Source organism: Paralichthys olivaceus, chromosome 16 (genome assembly GCF_024713975.1).
Source record: "Paralichthys olivaceus isolate ysfri-2021 chromosome 16, ASM2471397v2, whole genome shotgun sequence".
Taxonomy (NCBI): Eukaryota; Metazoa; Chordata; class Actinopteri; order Pleuronectiformes; family Paralichthyidae; genus Paralichthys; species Paralichthys olivaceus.
Window position 1 is genome coordinate 14,188,284 of NC_091108.1, and position 21,291 is coordinate 14,209,574.

Sequence of the window (21,291 nt, forward strand, 5' to 3'; positions counted from 1 at the left end):
TTTAGAGCTCTTCAGATTTTAATTCATTAATTATTATCAGTTTATTTCACACGATCAAACAACATAGTTTGAATATAAGATGTTAAGAATATGCAAACAGCCACTGATGCTGTATGGTAACACACAACATGTACTTGATAACTATATCATCACAAAAGTGATTATTGGTTTATAGTACATATTAATTATAGGAGCAGATGTATAAGTCAAAGAGAAGAAATGTATCTATAGCTTTTTAAGAAGTAGTATTGTGCACAGTATGATAACACATAATAACATGTTATTACATCATCAACTCATAGAACTCATATACTATATTACATACTCATATTTTTGTGCCATTAATGTAGAAGTATGAGAAATATGTATTGTTTCATATTTTTAAATATATTCATTATTCATATCGTATAACATTTCAACCCAATAAAATGTGTACAAAACGATATGATTCAATATCACTGACAGCACTGTAATAAAACACATCACATAAAGAAACAACCACTCAAGGTACAATTTTTATCTTTGTACTCATGAGTGGGAATATCTCTGTATATGTTGACATTTTATTGGTTCTTTATGGAGCATTGGCTTTCAAGGTAGTGGAATTAAAATACTTTTATTGAATTCATAAATACATTATTTAGAAAATTGTAAATATGATTGATTTGAATTGTTGTTGATGGCATGATTGTTTTTTTCATTTATTTGGTTTGGTAGTGATATATTAGTTATTTGTCAATGTTTATTCCCTGTCATATATCTTTTAAAGTTATTTAAAAAACTCATTATTTTTTAAAGATATGCTTTTATTTGATATTTTTTATGAAGTATTGTTATTTTTATTAGATGTAATCTGGCACTGGCTGTACTGGGTTTGGCACTGGTAGGCTAAGAGAGGTTACAACATTTATTTATTCCTGTGCCCAAACAGGTTGTATTATTATACTTCAGTTTGAGAATTTTTTACTTCATTTTCATTCATTCATAGTCAGGTAGAACCTGCTTCTGTCTGTCCTGCACGAATCTGACAGGTCAGAACGAGTTTAGCAGGTCTGTCTAACCACAACATACACACCCATCATAATCCACGCTGCAACTGAATGAAGAACCACACAACAAAACAAAGATACTGTACATTCCAGAGCTGATAAAAGAATTGTAAATGTTTTTGTCAGTGAATAACTGCAGACTTAAAATATACAGGCCTATCAAATCTCAAACAAACACAGGAGAAAAATCACAAATCAAATGTATCTTAAGACAGTATGACTAGAGTCAGGAATTATCATTATACCAAGGTAAAGAGTAATAGGTAAACTGAATTAAGGAACAATAAAATAGTTATAATATAAATGTTTCTCAAATTTGAGGAAGCATCTCAGGAGAATTAAATCTACTTGGAGAACATAGGTCTGGTAGGTCACAAACTCACCTGTATGGTTTAAGCAGTAACTTTCCATACTCCTCAGATTTAAACATTAAAATGTATTATATTTGCTGACATTATCTCTCCAAGGCATTCTGTAAAAAATAAAGAAAATATCAGTGTAATTTCACTGAGACCTAGAGAGTATGTTTATGAGCCATGTTTGCATCAACAATCATCAAATGTTTTTTGATAGTTAAACTAAAATGAAATAGATCAGAAAGTATCCCCATTCATTAAAATGGGACAGTGGACTTTTAGTCTTCCTGATTTGTTTTATTTATGCTCAAATACAGATTTGCAGTGAAGAACAGTTTTTAAATGATACTTTAACAGAAAAAAATGTATTTATTTACTGTTTGTCAGAACCTTTAAACCACAGAAAACCAAATAAATTATTTAGAATATCATGTTTAGGATCAATTTACAATCTACTTAAAAAGCATAAATGCTTCTGGAACAGGGAAATATAACATCGGACTAAAGAGTTCAGACCAAGAAAAAGAAAACTAAGTGTGATTTAAGTGTTTTAATTATAAACAGATTTAGGGTGGCTTTGCTTTGTAAAGCTCCACTACACACACAGGACAGACACATCCAGTTAATCGAACTGCAAGCTCAGATTGCAAGTGCAAATATTCCCTGAGATTAACAAACGATTATAAGTGTGAATCTTTATATTTCTTCAAGTTCCCTTCATTTTGTAGTCATCTCATTTCTCTGGTAAAAAACATAAGCAATAACAGTGAATTACAACATTACTCAAAAATCATACAGGGAGGATTAGGAAAAGTGGAGAACAGTAAGAATTCCCACAGTGTGACATCATAAAACCTATTATCATAGACACTATCGTATTAGTTGGCTGCTACGGGTGATTATATGTTATTATAGTAGAAAAGAAATCCCCTTTTTCATGAACACTGGTAAATGATGGTGAGTTTCACAGTCTTTTGGATAATCTGAGGCTGACAAAACAAAAACTCACTGATGCCAACTACTTGTGTCATCAGTGTGTGTAAAATTCACAGCTTGAAAACTTTCTAAGCAGCAAAACCAAATTAAAATGTGCCTTTACATTTATATTGATGAAACCATTACTACAAGCCAGTGGTCCTTCCTGAATGTTGTTAATCTGACTCTGTTCAGGTTGTGAATCAGTCATTGGTACTCATGCTGGTGTTGATGCTTGTGATTGCAGTGATCATTGTGTATGTGTGTCTCGTCTTCTGTACAGTCCCTCTCCAGCAGGTTGAGCATCTCCTGTATGATGGCCTGCAGGGCTCGACCCAGGTCCTGGCGGCTGTAGGGTTTCCCTAAAGGAGGCACGTGGACAAAGGCCGAGTGGCCCCGCCCCAGGTACAGAGATCTGTAGTAAGTGTAGTCACACAGATACCTGCCAGGGGCAAAGGATGGTTGTTAAGATTATGTCAAATTTGTGTTATCACATTTCTACTTTATCAAAATCGATGAGTAGCGCAGTGAGAGCCAGAGGGAAATACATGCAGCTTTATTAGAAGCTAAGACATGTGTTTGTCACACCGTCCTGTTTGTTCTGTACGTATTATCTATTGTAGCTTATCTCTGTATTCTGTTATGTAGTAGAAGTCTAAATACAGATCAAGATGAAAAGATTAGTTCAAAAAGAATCTGCCTTTTTTAATTCCACAAAAGATATCTTGACATAAATAATCAAATAATCAATAAACAAATCAATGATGGCTGCATTCCAATCTCGCCACTCTATCTTCAGGGCCCTGATATTGTATTATGTTGGAATCATTGATGCTATTGGTAACAGCAGTGCTTATTCTATCAATATGCAGGATGAATTGAATAGTTCCTCTAAACATGAACTATCCTACACGTTTAAATAAAATCACTGACCTTCCAGCATCTTTCGATACTGACACAGCCACCCCGATGTCAGAGTTGTTGACCCTTTTGCAGACTGTCTCCATGTCCAGCACTGAGCTGATGCAGTCGGGGCCGTCCTCCATGCAGCACTCTGAGTCCGGGCAGAAGCTGCTGTTGTCCGGACGTATGTAGCCCCTGTTGTGGCCGCACTGCTCTAGAGTGACCGTGGTCGCTAATCCAGAAACACCGACATGGACGACTAACTGCTCAGAGGAACGTAAAAGACAAAGGTGGTTGTTGAGGAATTTTCGTATATCCTCACACATTACTGTATATGCCACTATATACTATGTTATGTATATATAGTGTATATTACATTATATCTGTACACCATTAAGAGAAGAGTGCCTGGCTAATTCCACAGATACTCCCTTGTCTCTCTAAGCAGTACACAAGGTCAGGTTATAGATAAACAGTGTCTACGCTTAGGGACTTTCATATCTAACTCAGATGCCACAGACAGAGAGGCACTTCAACTCTCACCGACTTCAACTCTTTCTGCGTATAACACCAGTATCCAATAGGATGTGAACACCTACATGTAACAGCCATTCATATATGTGCTGTTAGAATGGGTGACACAAGTAGAGGAAGATATATGTGGATGCTGGGTGAGACAGCTTCAGACTTGGGGGTGACAATTGCTCATGTTACTGTGTTAGTGTTTGTATATTGTTCCACCTTCTGGTCTCCTTGATGCATCAAGACCACATTAAAATCTTCTGCATAAGACATTAGCTGCTGTCTGAGTTCTCCTTTCACCAGCTTCCAGAAAACGTCCATAACAGTGGTTAAAGTTAGTTAGGGTTTTTTTTAAATGGTATGTGAGCATCTCGAGTGTTAATGTACAGTGTTGTGCATTCCCTTGAATACCTGTGGTTGGCGCTCTCTCCACAGTGACGGCAGCAGACTCTGAACAGCCTGGTATTCGACAGGCACCTCACACACATGCAGCTCTACAGCCTCACCCAGACCTAATCGCTCCAGCGTCTGTAGGCAAACACACAGTTCACTTTATAAAGCTCCTGACTGCAGCTGCAGACACACACAAAACAAAACTCCTTCACCTTTAACAGACACATTAAGATTAAGCTTTTATAACATGAACAATTAGCAAATGTACAAACACTATGGCTTAGATCAACATACTGTATCATTTAAATAATTTGAAGCCTGTATCAACTTAAACCTTAATACATTTTGTGACTTTCTCTAGAGAAGAAATTTAGCCAAAATCAAATCAGCTCTTTTTTGTGCTGCTCCCATTTCGACCAACACCAAGTGTATTGGGCTCATATCTCTCCAGTTCGTGCCTCCCTTTTTTTTGCTGCCAGTTAAATTTAGGATTGATTTTAAGATTCTTTTAATAACTTTTAAAGCTTGCTAGTAACTTGCTTTTAGCGCCTATCAGTCAAGGCTGGTAACTATGGTGACAGTGCTTTTGCCATCAGGCCCCCGAGGCTCTGGAGCCCCTTCGCCTGAGGACACTTGACACCAATTTACCTGTTTTTAAATCATTACTTAAAATATATTGTATTACTCTTTTACAAAATTTTATTCTTCTTATTATTTTCTGCTTTTGTTCTTTTTCTTATTCTTTGTCCTGTCTTGTTTGGTTCTGTGTCGTTTTATTCCTTTATATTTGGTAAAGCAATTTACAACTTTGTGCAATAGAAATAAAGTTTTATTATTATTGTATAGCATTATAACAGCTAAGTAACAAGTGCAGCTTTACAGACATGATAAGAGATGCAACTCGAAACTGAACATTTGTAAGGCATAAGATAGAAAGAAATTAATCATAAATAAAATAAATGAAAAATATTAAAGTTAGAAATTAAAACGGGGCTTTTTTTCTCAACTATTCTCTAATGTACAGTAAGTCCATTGCATTTTAGAGTTTAAAGGCTTTGACGTAAGAGAGAAATTTATTGTAAATTCACTTTCACATTCAGATGGCGCCAAAGATAAGGAAATCTCTGAAGTGGCACCTTGGTTAAACATTGAAAACCCTGATTACTGATTACCTGCACTGCCACCCAGCTGGAGTTGACTGCATGCTCTCCAAAAGGCTCAAAACCTGCAGGGAACACATGAGTTAAACAAACTATCAACTAAATTCTTTGCTTCAGAGACGGTGCGTGGTGATTAAAAAGTCACAGAGGAAGGTTATCTGTCATGGACAGAAGTGATAAGGTTCAAATTCAATCAATCAATCAAATTTATATAGCACGGTATCACAAGGTTGACTGTATAAAAAAGGGACTCGTTCATTCAAAGTCTAAAGGTTGCATCAGGTTGAACATTAATTGCAGCCGTCAAGCGCATGATACAGAGAAAGGACACGATATGTAGGAAGATTTGTGTTCCGAGAAAAAGGTGAATTTTAGACTTCAGATGCATTTCTTCATGTGTCATTATCACACATCTGTGCAGCTCACACACAAGTAGAAGTCTCTGACATGCAACAGCAGTGTAGTAAACACGAAGAAATCATCAGAGCACCACCGACCTCGCTCCTCTCCTCCTGTCACCAAGCATAACCTCTCACCTGTCACTATAACCTTCTTCTTACTGGCCATGATCCCCAGCTCTCACAACAAACACCGTCATAGGTTTATAATATTTGGGATCAAATGTCTGCACAGGATTGCCTTCGGCTGCCTGCTGCTCTTCTTCTGCTTCACTGCTCACAGGAAATAACACATCAGCTCTGGATGGATCACACTGCCACCTACTGTGCAGGCATGTATCTGTCCACGGCAGATCACAGTGAGAAGTCATTGAAGAAGAAGAGGTGTAATCGGGGGTTCTGAGGAGTTGGATCTCTGCAAAAGGGGATGAAAAAAAGTGTTTAAATGTATTTTGATCGAAAGAATATGACTGAAGTTGCACGTGTTTACTGAGAAAATGAAAAGCAATCATCATCATTTGTGGGTTTAATAGGTACATGTGTGGCTTTACGCGAATCTACAGAGTCAAAAGTAAACAAGGAATCATTTAAATGTTGGATGTATATTTGGCCTCTCTGTGTAAATGATGGCCCCTGAAAAATTCTAGATCCGCCACTGCGGCTTTTATGTGAAGTATTTCGACGTTCTGATGGACACGTGTGTTTCTTTGTTAATCCTGATGAAGCCCAGAAAAAACTGATGGAATAACAGTAACAACAGCCAGTAAACTGCTCCTTCAATGTGACTGCCCCCTCTAACAACAAAAGATCAATAATCTCCTTTTCGCCACGAGCTGTCACGTTTTTTAAACATACACAAAAACAAGTCTGGACTAAATGTCAATCCAGAGCAGCTGAAGATACAGTGTGTCAATCATGTCATGATAGTTTTGTTATGCTGGTATAATTATTGCTGCGAACCAATTCCTCTATGGAGACAAATAAAGAATCTATCCGTCTTATGAGTGTGCAGCTAAAGTCTATTAAAAACACAGCCTCCTTTCTCTCAATAAGACCAGTTCAGAATCGCTCTAATGAAAGAACATTTAACGCCCACTCCAGCGGCTCCAGTGGAGCTGCTGGTTTAGCTGGGCAGGTGTGAATGTATGCACTGTAATGGTGTGAGTGCGACACAAGGGCGTTCCTGAACATATTAGTTTCTCCCAAGAGAGTAAAAGTCAAGAGGACACTTCTCTGGCCGAGGGAGCAGAAACTGTGTCTTACACAACATCCGGCTCACTAATTACCTGAGTGTGTCAAGGACAAGACTACCTCTCAGTTTGCTTTCATGAAGGCAGAGCTAATCTAATATCATCTCAGAGGAACACTTCTTTTTGTTTTTTCATTCGCGGTGCACTCTGCAGCACACACCCACTGGGTTGCGAAATGACTCACACATTCTGGACTAGGATTCCAATGAGGTTCCAAAGCTGGCATATAGGGGAGATTTTTTTTTCTTTCATGGGAGAATATTAGGTGGTGGTGAATGTTTCCAACAAATGAAACCTTTGTCTTTACAAGAGAGTTTCTGAGGTTACAGCTTCAACAAAGATCACACCACACACAATATCCCACCTCCACAAACCACCTACACAACCTGCACTGCAGTCGCTCGCAGCCCCCGCCTCGCCTCCCTCAACCCATTCACCTCTCTCCCTCTCTCTTGCCTGCGTCACTGGCTATGTTGGTGTTGCCATGGAAACTAATGATGCCCTCTCGGCTCGGTGGTGCTGATGCAGACGCTCTTGCTGACGTCCTCGCTGTGTATGGGTGGAATAATAATGTTCTACTGTAGTTTCCACCACAGGGCCAGTGTGTTATATACTGCGTACTGCACGTGTAATGGGAATAATAATAATAATTATATCTTTATTTATATAGCACAAAGTTAAAAAGTGCTTTACAAAGTAAATTAAATAAAACTTACGCATGAGCACGCACAACAATAATATAAACCATTATCTAAACACAAAAACCTAGGTTAAATCAGAAAAGGCGGTATTATAGCTTAATTGTCATATTCATGATGTCAAGAGAGAGATAACTCTATTATATTCTATTTTATATTCCGGTTTATTCCACTGCTAATTGAATAGTAGGTGACGTTTTAAATGTATATTATTGTGTGTTGTGGTCATACAGTATTCATGTTGGAGAGAAAGGGATAACTCTATTTCTATTATCTATTTTATTTTCCATTTGATTCTACTGATATTTTAATAGTAGGTAACTTTTTGTATGTGTATTCTTATTTAAAGAGGGTTTGTTGGTCACGCACAATTGCTTGATTATTGGTTATTCATAATCTTTATAATTATCTCTTATCTCATTTTGTGCCTTGCGTTCCATGGCTGGATCCATTGTTATTTTCTGGAACATAATGTACATTGCCCTCTCCCAGCTGACAGCTTTTACTTTCAATCACAGCGAACACACGTTTCCTCATTCCACTGTCAGGGCCTCCTTCTCCTGTGCTCGTTCGATTTCCCCGGAAACCCTTTCAGCTCAAGGCGTTGGTTGTTGTAACACACCTCATTTCAACTCTCTCCCTTGTTCATCTGAAGCTTGGTTGTTATAGTACTGATCCTTAAAGAGCTCAAACCAGAGGTGTTAGTGTTGTAAAGTCTGGTGAGTCTGGCAGTGGACTTTGTACTTCAATCAATAAAATAATCATAGAATCAAATCATAAAATCAAGCTAGAGGCCTGACCTATTCCATTCTATTCTATTCTATTCTTCTTTAAGAGCTAAGCTTGAGGGATATTTTCTATAGGGCCTTCTCCTCTGTTCTCCCTCTCCCTGCCTCTCGCCTCTTACACCTTCCCCGCCCAGTCTCTGCTCTCTTTTGGCGACCCCGAGCTTTTTTATTCTATGACATCAAACCACAATGCATTGCACTGTTTGTAGTTTACCTAGAGTCTCCATGGCAATAAAGACCGGCTCGGCCCCTTATTCAAATTAAACCGGAAACCAACGTCATTTTGGGCCAATCTGCGCGCTCTGGAGTGACATAATGGAATTTTTAGGGCTAGAAAGCGAGCGAGGTCTGGCGCTGCGCATAGCAGTCGTGCCATCGGGAAAAGACAATATCAGCAGCGCGCAGGAGAGATCCGTCAGAGCCCCGGAGCCACAACAACACATGAAGCGATCGAGTGTGTGATATCACTCGGAATAAAGAGGATTTAAAGGAGCAGGGGGTCATTTCAAATAAGGATCAGCTGATTTCCTCATGTTTGGATGCGCCTGGTCAACACTCGTTAATGCGTAACGCTCCACACTCCCTCAAGTGAGGGTGTAGAATGGAAACGACCCTCTACCCAGGCACCGATCACACTCCCAGGGTCTCCGGCAACTACTCCCAGAGCACCATGATGAAGAAGGAAATCAACCTGAACCTGGACCAGAACCCCGAGCACAAATCCAACCCGCTCCGAGACGCAGACGGACTCCTCAACTCACCGGACTTGGGACTCTTGAAGCTGACCTCCCCGGACCTGGAGCGCCTGATCATCCAGTCCAACGGTCTGGTCGCGGCCACTACCAACCCCACGTCCCAGTTCCTCTACCCGAAGTCCGCCAGCGACGAGCAGGAGTTCGCGGAGGGCTTCGTCAAGGCGCTGGAGGATCTACACAAGCAGAACCAGCTGAGCGAGGCGGGCTGCGTCTCCGTGGACAGACTGGAGCTGCTCGCCTCCTCCAACGCGGTGGGTGCCGCCGGGCTCCAGACCTCGGACCTCCCCGTGTACACCACGTTGAACGGCTACGCTGCCAGTCCGCTCGGAGCCACCACCATCAACTACTCCACGGACACCATCCCCTTCCCGCCGCCGCCTTCTCATTTGGCGAGCGCGGCGCAGCAACACGCGGCGGCCGCGGCGGCTCTGTCGCGACTCCAGTCCGCTAGTGGCGTGAAGGACGAGCCTCAGACGGTGCCGGACATGCAGAGCTTCGGGGACAGCCCGCCGCTGTCTCCCATCGACATGGACAACCAGGAGCGCATCAAGGCGGAGAGGAAGAAGCTGCGGAACAGGATAGCCGCCTCCAAGTGCCGCAAGAGAAAACTGGAGCGGATCTCTCGGCTGGAGGACAAGGTCAAGTCCCTGAAAACGCAGAACACCGAGCTGGCGTCCACAGCCAGTGTCCTCAGGGAGCAAGTGGCCCAGCTAAAGCAGAAGGTGATGAACCATGTCAGCAGTGGGTGCCAGCTTTTACCAAACCAGGTCCAGGCTTACTAGATCCCAGCTGTGGTGCTGCTTTTTAACCAGCTCTGTCCTGAGGATAATGAACATCTGCCTTTTGTAACTTAAAATCCTCTTTAAAGACTCCATGTGAGGGACATGTCCCCTGCAGATAGGAGGCAGTAACTGAGAGACCTTTGAATTGCATTGTACAGAGATGAGCAGGCCTTGGTGGAAGCTGAGCTGCTAGTCACCTGGAACATGTCAGGTTGAACAGCCGCAGCAGGTATGAGCTGCAGCCTCCTCTCAGACATGATCTGACAGTGTTATGCAGCAAACAGACTTTTGTTGCCCTAATCCTTTATTTTGAGGGGGAAGCCATGTAGCAAAGTGCTATCCAGTGGACTGATGTGCTGTGTAGGATAGCATATATGATATGTGTGTGTAAGCTGGACAATCTCAACAAAGAGTGCAACCAAACACCAGGGTGTCACCAAGTGCTGTCACCCCCTGTGTAATATAATGCCTTACTTGTTTACAAGCACTTAGCAATGACAAATATATATATATTTTATTTACTGAAACATTTCTTATTTTGCATATGGTCTTATCTCCTGTTGCTCATGTATTTTTTTTTTGCAAAAAAATGAAAAACACTGCATGTCTTGTCGCTTCTTCGTGTACAGTAACCGTGTTTTTATCATTATGGTGGCCGCTGTGTAGTTCTTCAGTCACCAGACTTCCATGAATGTATGTGTACGTGCTGAACAACCATATGTATCCATGTGTAATGGACTTTGAGTCTCTACCTGACATTTATTAAATTCACTACATTACTACAGTTAACGTGTTTTGCTTCTATAACATTTTTAAGGGAATAAATGCATCACTTTAAACATTGCCTACACTGTGGGTGTTGCATTAAAGTGCAGTAGAGAAGCTGAACAAAACCATAGATGGTAAAACTACTCTAAAAGGCAGAAAAAAAGACATTATTGTAGGATCATGCCCTCTGGTGGGCACAATAGAATCTACTCCGAACCATTTCTCAGACATCACGTGCTCTTCTTTTAAAACCCACTGACCTTTGGGAAGAATCGTTGAACCAACACAAAACTCCAGCATTTAGAATTGGTTTATTGATTCCTCATTTATAGCAAATCTGGCATTACAGAATTACAGCACAATTCACACAACTAATACCCGACGGTCAGAAAAAAGTTCTATTTACAGAGGTTACTGATGACAGAGAGAGGAGGGGGGAGGAGGACGGGGTTGATGCGTAAGTCATTGCCAAGTTTACAGCTGTAACAAAAAATAACAATGAAAGTAACCAAAAAAAAAATCAACAGACAAGTGAACCAATGCAGTAAGAACCGTCACTTTTTTAATAAAATGTTCAGCTTATTCAGTTTACTTCCTAAAGCATTTCCTCTCTTCGAAGCCACTGCTGAGTAGGAAAGCACGAGTTTGTCAGTACGAGTCCAACAATGTGTAACAACAAGCAGTCTTTTTGGCTCCGACTGTGTTTGTCGAGACCTCTTTGGAGAGAACAAATATTACCACTGCCTTTATGCAAACTGTACATACACACACCCACGTACTGTGCAGGACAGTAAACCTTCTGCAGGGTTGTACACCGCTCACATTTGGGCGTGGAGAGAAGAACTGCTATTGCTCTGCCAGAAACAGTCGGCTCCTATACTAGCAAGTCTTAAATGTTACATAACTAATATCAAAAGACAAACAGACTTCCCTCCAAAGCCTCGTGGACATGATCAAGAGGCTTTTACACTGGAATGTTTAATTTTCCTCATGAGGAAGCATGTCAAGCTTTGTACTTACTGTAAACACAAATATACTCCTTCTCATATCAAAGCTGGAACAGTTTAAGCGATCGAGTACTATTGAACATCTCATTAAGAAGTCAAGTGCAGATAGCGATGCATAATCTAGGAAGAACAATATCTTAAAAATAAATTACGTTATAAATAATACAAAATAAATAAGTTATATTTTGGAATAACTTGAATGTTTCCACATGCCTCAGCACATCTGTGAACGCAAATCCCTAACCTTCACATCAGAGAGAGAAATGAAACTGACAATTTGACATCAAGCGTGCTTTAAAAAAACATGTTCCCTCCAAAACAAAGATGAAAACTGTCTGTGTCTATCTGGGAGGTGATGGAGGTGGCACTCTGTGATGTGCATGGTGACAAGTGAGTGCATGGTGCACACTGGATGTGGTATGAAAGTTAATATACTGAGAAGGGCCTTGGGCTTAGCATGAGAAACTCTTCACCCCCATTTGGTACTGAAAGTGTCGGACAGATGGGTTTTAAATTCAGCCACGACTCACACAAGCATCCAGGCAACCATCACTGGTCAAAAACAAACAACATGCACCTCTCAGTAAAGAGCAGGTAGGAATCCAATATCCTAAATCATTCAGATTTGTATAATATGTTAATTATATTTGTATTTATATTATATATGCATTTACAAATGCACATCTATTCACTTTTAAACATTTATACACTCTTCCCTATGTGATGAAGGTCCCTTATCCTCTTATTGTGTCTTAAAAATAGTAAGAAAAGTAAAAAATAAACAAAAAACTAGAAATTAAAAATCTAGCAGCCCCAGAGGCTATGCAGCTTTTTACATCGGACCAAAACTTGAAAAAGGTTTTAAAAATCTGAGAAGGGGCCCACAATAGATCTGATAACAATGTAACATGACTAACAAACTGATATGCATGACGTTTCTTGCAATCAGCCCTAAAATTAAAAAGTAAACTTTCAAAATGACCCAATTTGGATGTCAGACTTGGACCATAATTCTCAGTAGAAACTCAACACTGGGAAGGACGAGAGATTTCACATGCTCAAAAAAGCAAACCCAACCAACACAAAATACTTTCAATAGAAACATCAACTCTATTTACGGCAACAAACATATATTCTCAATGGGACTTAAAGTTAAATGACGGCAAATTATTTTTTTAATCCATTCGGGTTTGAGGCGTTCGGTGCTAAGTGGGACCTGGAGGAGAATATCTTTCCCTTCATGACCTTTTTAAGTTAAACGCCCATTTCAGACACATCAATAAGGAGTGATGGAGTCTTAGCATTGTGAACAAGTGTGTGTGTGTGTGTGTGTGTGTGTGTGTGTGTGTGTGTGTGTGTGTGTGTGTGTGTGTGTGTGTGTGTGTGTGTGTGTGTGTGTGTGTGTGTGTGTGTGTGTGTGTAAACAGGATTGTGGAAACCTTTGTTGAACTTTCTTCACCCCTATGACTAAATTAGCACATTTAATGAACAAAAACCTTCAGACAGCATCTCAGAAAACTTGTTCGGACTCATGTAGACGGTACTCTTCATGTAGTGAGAGGGGTGGAGAATTAAAGCAGCCAGGTTGTGTGACTCTGTATGGCAGTGTTTGTGTGTGTGCTTATAAGAAATGAAGAGAAAGCAAAAGAGAAACTGAAAAAATAAGGTGTGTGTGTGTGTGTGTGTGTGTGTGTGTGTGTGTGTGTGTGTGTGTGTGTGTGTGTGTGTGTGTGTGTGTGTGTGTGTGTGTGTGTGTGTGTTTAGCAAGCACAATCCTGATGGGACCTCTGGGGCTGCTCGCTGAGCTGCGGCCCCTGTTTAGCTCCGGTTACAGTCGGGTCGTTGTTGTCCAGGCTCTCTGCCATCCTCTCACAGATGATGTCCACCAGCCGCTCGAAGGTCTGCTTCACGTTAATGTTGTCTTTGGCGCTGACTTCAAAGTACTCAAAACCTGCCAGGAGGGAGGGACAGACGCAGAAGGAGGGAGGTTATGATTACTCTTATTGTTCCAGTGTGAAGCTTTTCAGTTAATTCACTTATCTCATAATGTCAGGACACATCCCCCATTTCCGATTCATGGAAGTATTTATCAACAAATCATACGTGCTGAAAATGATGGGGTCCTGAAATTGTGTCTAAAGTAAAAATGCTGGAACAGCTCTCAGAGGGCACATACCTCCAACAAGGCTAATGCTTTAACTCACCATATGAGAAAGTCAAAGTCTCAAAAAAAGTCCTGGATCTGCCTGTTTATCCAGATCAGCTTTTATGGATTTCAGATTAGTATTCTTTTGTAATCCTCCTAACAAACAACCCTATGAGTCATAATAATATATAATTCACATGGTAGATGTGGTATCCAGTTTTCTTTCCGAGCAGTTGACTTACCGAGCTGTTCTGACAGCTGCCGGCCTCTCTCTGCAGCCACCACTCGTTCATCTTCCATGTCACACTTGTTCCCCACCAAGAGCACCTGAGCATTGTCCCATGAGTATGTCTTGATCTGAGTCGACCTGTTGGCAGATACAGAACAGGGTGGTCAGCTAATATGGAGCCACTGAAATTAATTCAAACAGTAAGGTTTCAAACAAATCAGATTTAGTACAATTATCCAAACTCCTAACTTGGACCAGTGTATGCTTCCTTCTGGTTTAACTATGACCTGCAGTGCTTTTATTGGGCACACAAACCTGCTTTTTGATAAAGTAAATGATGATTATAATCAACATAATTTAAATGCGTTTTTGTCTTGAAAACAAATTGGTAGATCATTAGATGACATCAACTGGTGTGTCTATCTGACCACACCTGTGGTTCCACTGTGTAACGAGTGTCTCTTCAGCTGCAGGAAATGTGGCACCAACAACATGGAAGCTGAACTAAATTAAATAACTAAGATTGTAGGCTGTTCATTTGCTGCCCTCATACACATGAGACATGCAGACTCAGTTGTCCCTCACCAGTCTTGCACAGCGTTGAAGGATTCCTCGTTGGTGATGTCATACATGAGGATGAAGCCCATGGCTCCCCTGTAATAAGCTGTGGTGATCGTCCTGTAGCGCTCCTGCCCAGCAGTGTCCTACAAAAATGCACATAAACACAGTTTTTTTTTCATTTAACCGTTACTTTTGAGTATACATGATTTTTTTTGTGGGTCTGTCGTCCCAGGGAACAAGGATGACATGATTTACATGACGGATGGTCTTTGTCATGTCAATGTGGAATTTAAGAAGCCCTGGTAACAACTCAGCAGTGTGAGGGTGTTTTGTCGTCTTTTTGTGTAAATAATCATCACCTGCAAACAATTAACGACTGCACATGTTCCACCCTATGGTTGTCTGGGTTTACCATTCAGCCAAACTCCCATGAGCATTAGGTATTCCTCTGGTGTCGCATGTAATAAGCAATTGGTCCCAGGGTCATGCTTTATGGCTCATGTTAAGTACACTTCAAGGGTATTGTCATTACACACAGATGGAGTGATGCTGGACACTGGAGAGGCCAGTTTAACAGCTGGGAATTATTACACATTAGGGCTGCACGATATTAGGAAAACGTGCCATATGCGATCAAATTGTTGAATATTGCGATGAGGATATGACTTGAGATAAATAAAAAAATGCTTAAGTATACAAGTAAGTAACAGTGTTACAGGATTTCTGCTTTGGTTTGGGACACAGGGCTCCACAGCCCAAGGGAGAAGGCACACAGCCCAGCCACAGTGCCACCATGTCCTGGGAAGACATGGAGGGAGCCATGCACAGCTCCACTAAGTCCACTTACAGCATTAATGTCAGTTCTTTTCATACATGTTTGGACTTTGAAAATGTGTTTTTTTTCCCAGCTCTGTCAGAGATGTGATGGGGCAACATGGAAAACATGCATTTATATGATGATCTGTAGGTAATAAAAGTATCAAGTTTTTGCAGTCAAACATCTGGTTAAGTTAAAGAAATTGAAACGTAGAGCAGACTGGATTTTCTTATTTTCATATTCAGCTGTCAGACACACCTTAACAGTAATTCTCATAGCAAAGTAAGCCTCCTGAGGGTGTGTCACATTACTGTGTTTTGAAGGAAGGAAAATCTAAATATCAGATAAGACTTTGCAACAGCAGATTGTGAGGAAATACTTACTGTGGCATCTGTAGTAATTAACAATAAAAAAAGATATAATTGATAATAACAAGACAAGTGTATGGCCATAGACCACACACCAACACAGAACACCTGAGTTTAGACTTTACAGTTCTGAACTGTGGTGTTAAATACAAAACATTGATAAAAGAAAAGGCAAAGCAAGGCGAGTTTTGATTCCTTTTACGAATAAGAGTGAGGCACCCTGTCAACCTGCTCTTGGAACCACTGGACCAATCTGTACATGACGCCCTCAACACATCTGTAAATGTGTAAAGCATGTGTCCACTTCCTCACCCAGATCTGCAGCTTTATCCTCTTGTCGTTCCTGTAGATGGTCTTGACCTTGAAGTCGATGCCCACCGTGCTCACGAAGGCTGGTGTGAATGAGTCATCTGCGTAGCGGAAAAGGAAGGACGTCTTTCCAACACTGCTGTTGCCAATGATTAGGATTTTAAACATGTAATCAAAGTTCTGGTCTGAGGACTCCTTCTGTCCATAGGTGGCATTTGCAGACGCCATCTATGCAGGGATGGAAATCACACAGCGATCAGTTACAAACAAGATTAAAGAAACAGTATGTTCTTATTTACAGAGGCTGGACCAAATAATACATGATACAATACCACCCACACAAAAAACTGCAGTTGCAAAAATAAAAAGTTGAATCCAATACTGTGACAGTGTCAACATTATATAATGCGGAAAATGACTGTTACTGTTCTGCTTTAGGAGATGTGACAAGTTCTGAGCCTCTTCTAGATGTACACAGTTGATGGATGGTGAAAGAGATTAAAAGATCACATGTCACCACATTCAACAGATATGAAAGATGGAAAGTACTGACAGAGAGAAAAGAAAGATCAAACCACTAGTATCAAATAGAAACATCCTCTGACATGTTTTCACTGACACAGCAGATTTCACATCCTCTGCCTGAGCTACACAGTAAAGTGAACACCTCTGAACTCCACAGGTCTTAAACATCTGTGGACAGAATTACAAGTAATGAGTCAACATCGTGCAGAAAATATTGGCTTCATGTCAGATGGTGATAGGCGAAAGAAAAGTCTGAGGAAAAGACACCACATTCCTTGATCCTACATGGCGTTTGGACTGAAGAACAAATGGGAATATTTTACTTTAATGACAGACAGCAACTATCGAGAGAACCTGGCAGCTGTTTCTTGTTATTCAGTGTTTTAGGTTGGTTTCCTAACATTACATGAAATACATCATGGCAGACATCGAGAGGTCATTAAAAGGAAATCCAGATATAGATCATCCAAATTCTCAATGCAGATGGTGGAAATAAAACATCTAAATTCACAAAAGAAGGGTAATCCATCCTTGTGTTTACCCCTTTGCCAGAGATGAGGTTCAATAGCGTCACTATCTGCTGCTGGCCGAGGTCGGGCCACACTCCATATGGTTCCCACACAGTCTGGTTCACATCTTTATCGGGGAATAAAATGATCGAACCGTTTTGCTGAGAGGCTGTGTCAACACGAGCAGCCAATACCACCTCACAGCCTTAAGTGTGTCTGCTTCATGTCAATAATACTGGTCGGACAGGGAATGAAACACCTCCGCCCCGACGCGAGATAAGAGGACGGAAGCACCGGGGCTTAGCTGGCTAAGCGTCGGCTAAACGGACTATCCCTTCCCGACCAGGGAGGGCAGGGAGCCTGCGTGGAGCTAGCCGGGGCTATCGTCAATGACCATATGGTTTGTCAGAATTTACCTCGTAGGCCACAGGAAACGAAAAAAACCACCGTAGCACCCTGAACACAACACGATCCCACTTTAAATGGCCTCAACCTGCATTTTACACCCACAGCGGCTGGTGAACAGTCTGCTTCGTGTTAGCTGCGGGGAAAACTGGAAAACGCAGGGTGCCATGGTGCCATGGTTATCCAGCTCTGCTCACCTCAATTAAAGACCGAGCGACGGCTTCAGTAGACGGAAGCGACACAAATGAAAACAATGCAATCCTTAGAAATGCGTGTTATTAAGCTAGCACCGCTACCTTTAATGCTAGCGCGGCGCCCCGTTACCAGTATTTAAAACCCAGCTAGCTAAGCATCCCAGCTATGTCAAATGAAGGTTACTCTTCCTTATTTACGGCTAAATTCTCAGTCTAGATACAGGAACTCCGGAGCGATGCATTACGGACAGGTCCTGTGTTGCTCCTGCTGCCGATGATTCCGCCCCGCAGTGAGAAATAAGCGCAGTTTTTACCCTGAAATGTGCTTTAGCTCTGGTCCTCCTTCCTTCTGCGGCTATCGCTCCACTCGGCTCTGCACCTGCACCAGCTCCTGAGTGACAGCCCCGGGGCGCGAGGATGAGTGACAGGACCGCCGACCAATCACAGAAGAGAGGCCGCTCATTGGTACCACACAACACCTGACCCCACCCACTCTATGTTCAGAGCTCTTTATACAGTCTATGGTTCAGAGGCAGAAATTCTGTATTATTGAATAATCATGAACCTTATAATAATAATAATAATAATAATAATAATAATAATAATAATAATAATAATAATAATGACACTGATAACAATAATGATACTGATAATAATTACATTAATGATACTGATAATAATAACAATAATGATAATAATAATAATAATAATAATAATAATAATAATAATAATAATAAGCAATTACTGCTTACTTTTTAAATAAAAAATGTAGCCTTCAAAATATTTAAAGTGTTCAGCTGGCCACAAACTGAGATTTTGATATAGTTTGCAAAATACAGAAATGACCATCAAGCATTTATTATATCAAATACAAAAAATGGTTTGTTGTTCTCTTTTAACTTTTATTGTTATATATCAATTCATATGTCATCTCTATCAGACATCTTTAAATGCTGTACTGTTATTTTGTTGATGTGCTCAGCTACACGTGGCATCTATTGCACTTCTTTCCGTCCTGGGTGAGGGATCCCTCACATGTCTCTCTCTGAGGTTTCTACTATTACATTATTCTTTATTATTGTCACTTTAGAGCTAGATTTTCACATAATTTCCTTCAGGATTAATACAATTCTATCCTATCAGGATGATGCCACTTATGCATAGGTTTAACTCTCATGAATACACCTTGTAAAAGAGAAGAAGACAGCAAAGAGTGAAAACCTTTTCCTTTATTGGCAAGGCATACAGTTCTAGTTGGAGAGAGGGGGAACCCACCCACAGTTAAACAGCAGAGTTTGGATTGTCAAAGCTGCAGTCTTGGTTCACAACCCATATTCATAACATCTCTGGGAAAAGAAATACTGATCTAGGATGACCGTTGAGGCTGTATGACTAAATTATCTTCACTATGAATCAAAGACGTTTTTGATCGGCACATTTACTGTACGATCCTTTATGAATACATAATCTGAGTAGATCAGTGGAAACAGAGAATGAGAAGGAAAAGATCTGTCTTCCGAGATGTTTCAGAAAACCAAGACGGAAATCTGTCACTCAACTATTTTTATAACAAGAAAAACATGAAAGAGATCATTTTTGCTTATGAATAATGTTAGTCGCAAAGATAGAGAAATTAAACGAGGAGGGAAAAAGCTGAGTAATAGTTGAAATCTGTCCTGTTTGACTTTCTCACGCATCAAGCTACAACTGCGCGCTAAACCTCAGACTAACAAAAAGTCTACTGCTGCTTGTTTCTGACAGATAATATAGAAATAATAAATAAACTGTACATGAAGCACTGTGAGGAAAATGTACAAAATCAAAACAATTAGTGACACACAGAGAGATAGACTGAATCTTTGCATGTTGTGCTGGTTACGCTTCTGTTAAATAGTCCTTAATGTTGAAGGCATCCTTGAGTTCCTACAGAAGGGATTGCACGTGTTTTATCCTCCAGCATGTCAGTGAACACATCTACAACCAAAACCCAAAATAAGGCGACTAAAGAAAAAAAAGTTCAGCTCATTCACACATTAAAACATGAGTTTTTCTGTTTCACGGTAATAAAATAAAATAAAGTTTCTCCACAGGCAAGTTTTGTGTGTTTACTCTTCACTGTCTAAGAATCCTGCAGCCGATGTCATGCATTTCAACAGAAAACCCTGTTTTTGTACAGTCAGTTATAAAAAGAGCAAAAAAACAACTTCAGTCCCTCCAACATCCAACCTTTAAGAGCTGTAGTGGTCCAGCCCGTGCAGTTCAACTCGATCACCAGGCCTTTTGCCGACAGAAAAAACTGTGAAACAGTCACAATATACATGTTCAACTGTACTGGAAGTGCAGAACTGTAAAAGTACCATACAAAGTGCTTTGGTTTTTTTTTCTCTCTCTCTAAGTAAATACATCAAAAAAATTCAACCAAGTCATTCACACACACACAAACACACATCACTGTTTAAGACAACATCAGTTTCAGTTACTGTTTGAACAGGAGTTAAAAAAAAAGGACCAGAGACAGTAGGGTCAGATTGGCACACGGGGTGCTACAATCAACCAACTTTATCAGTCACTGATGGAAAGTAGCCAGTGGCAAAATGGAAATTACAGTACGGGTTGTATCATGCTTGCTTGGCACTTGTTTTGTCATTGACTATGTCCTTGTGAAGAGCAAAATATTGATCAATGAGAGGAAAAAAAAGATTAGAAAAAAAGGTTCTGGCACAGGAAACTGTCTCTTGGTAACCTCCTGGGTTTTTTACAGTTTCAGTGATGCGAGCATCATTCTTTGCAACACTCACACATCTAATACATTGCCCTTATTAGTCTGGTACGTTATGCAAGTTACCAAAATCTGCATTTCAGTAGCTGTGTTTGACACATTGTGTAGTAACATTAATGGATTTGAATGGATAGTGTTCTTTGTATGAAGTTTGTGCTGGTTTGCTTTACAGTCAATGACAAACTGCTCCTTAGTCAACAGCCTCAGAAGTGTTTCGGCTCAAGCCCTGAAAAACCATAATGAGGGCTAGCAATGAATAAAACTGTAAAGTGCTACACTTGAAGGCAAACTGATAAAATGGGAGACAAATATTAAGAAAGCAACATTTCTGACTTTAAATTTAAAAAAAACATTAAAAAGCACAACAAAACCGAAACATGACTGATATTTTGGGTAGAGCTACAGTTAAGTACATTTTGAATGGATTTTCCATGTAAGTCCATGGAAAACACCGCAAATTATTAGCCTCCAAAAGCCAGTTCAGTTCCACTTGTTGACACTGGGAGGCGCCAGATGCAAAGTCCACATTGCTTCAGACGTTATCCTGTGACTGTGATTCAGACTCTGGCTCAGTTTAGTTGCTGTCAATATCAGAGTTTAGGGTTATAAAAAAATGAAAAAATGAATCTGAAACAACTGAAAATC

At 40.4% G+C, this 21,291-nt stretch overlaps 3 protein-coding genes across 5 annotated transcripts; 1 reads left to right on the forward strand and 2 right to left on the reverse strand.

Moving 5' to 3' along the window:
* Positions 1-1,940: 1,940 nt before the first annotated feature.
* Positions 1,941-6,171, reverse strand: LOC109646480 (pyroglutamyl-peptidase 1-like). The gene is made up of 5 exons (XM_020112228.2): positions 5,895-6,171; positions 5,371-5,423; positions 4,217-4,333; positions 3,314-3,546; positions 1,941-2,822 (listed from the first exon to the last, which is right to left on the reverse strand). Exons 1-5 carry the CDS (start codon positions 5,923-5,925, stop codon positions 2,588-2,590), a joined length of 669 nt encoding a protein of 222 aa, XP_019967787.2. The 5' UTR covers positions 5,926-6,171; the 3' UTR covers positions 1,941-2,587.
* A 2,610-nt stretch (positions 6,172-8,781) lies between these two features.
* Positions 8,782-10,813, forward strand: LOC109646467 (transcription factor JunD-like). The gene has a single exon (XM_020112219.2). The coding sequence runs from the start codon at positions 9,094-9,096 to the stop codon at positions 10,027-10,029; it is 936 nt and encodes a 311-aa protein (XP_019967778.1). The 5' UTR covers positions 8,782-9,093; the 3' UTR covers positions 10,030-10,813.
* Positions 10,814-11,089: 276 nt separating this feature from the next.
* On the reverse strand, positions 11,090-18,294 carry LOC109643601 (ras-related protein Rab-3A-like). Of its 3 annotated transcripts, none has more exons than XM_020108767.2 (5): positions 18,182-18,294; positions 16,238-16,462; positions 14,765-14,883; positions 14,193-14,317; positions 11,090-13,755 (listed from the first exon to the last, which is right to left on the reverse strand). In XM_020108767.2, exons 2-5 carry the CDS (start codon positions 16,460-16,462, stop codon positions 13,565-13,567), a joined length of 660 nt encoding a protein of 219 aa, XP_019964326.1. In that variant the 5' UTR covers positions 18,182-18,294; the 3' UTR covers positions 11,090-13,564. The 3 variants fall into 3 exon arrangements, with proteins under 3 accessions (XP_019964326.1, XP_019964334.1, XP_069367179.1); XM_020108775.2 differs by lacking the exon at positions 18,182-18,294 and adding an exon at positions 17,871-17,993; XM_069511078.1 differs by lacking the exon at positions 18,182-18,294 and adding an exon at positions 17,301-17,441.
* Positions 18,295-21,291: the final 2,997 nt, after the last annotated feature.

Coding starts and splice junctions, on each gene's coding strand:
- LOC109643601 (XM_020108767.2), bottom strand. CDS start 16,462: ATGGCGTCTGCAAATGCCACCTATGGACAGAAGGAGTCCTCAGACCAG. Junction 14,884..16,237: donor GGATAAAGCTGCAGATCTGG/GTGAGGAAGTGG, acceptor GCATTTTTGTAG/GACACTGCTGGGCAGGAGCG. Junction 13,756..14,192: donor GCAGCTGTCAGAACAGCTCG/GTAAGTCAACTG, acceptor CCCTCCTGGCAG/GTTTTGAGTACTTTGAAGTC.
- LOC109646480 (XM_020112228.2), bottom strand. CDS start 5,925: ATGGCCAGTAAGAAGAAGGTTATAGTGACAG. Junction 4,334..5,370: donor CCAGCTGGGTGGCAGTGCAG/GTAATCAGTAAT, acceptor GTTTGCCTACAG/ACGCTGGAGCGATTAGGTCT. Junction 2,823..3,313: donor GTATCGAAAGATGCTGGAAG/GTCAGTGATTTT, acceptor TGCCCCTGGCAG/GTATCTGTGTGACTACACTT.
- LOC109646467 (XM_020112219.2), top strand. CDS start 9,094: ATGGAAACGACCCTCTACCCAGGCACCGATCACACTCCCAGGGTCTCC.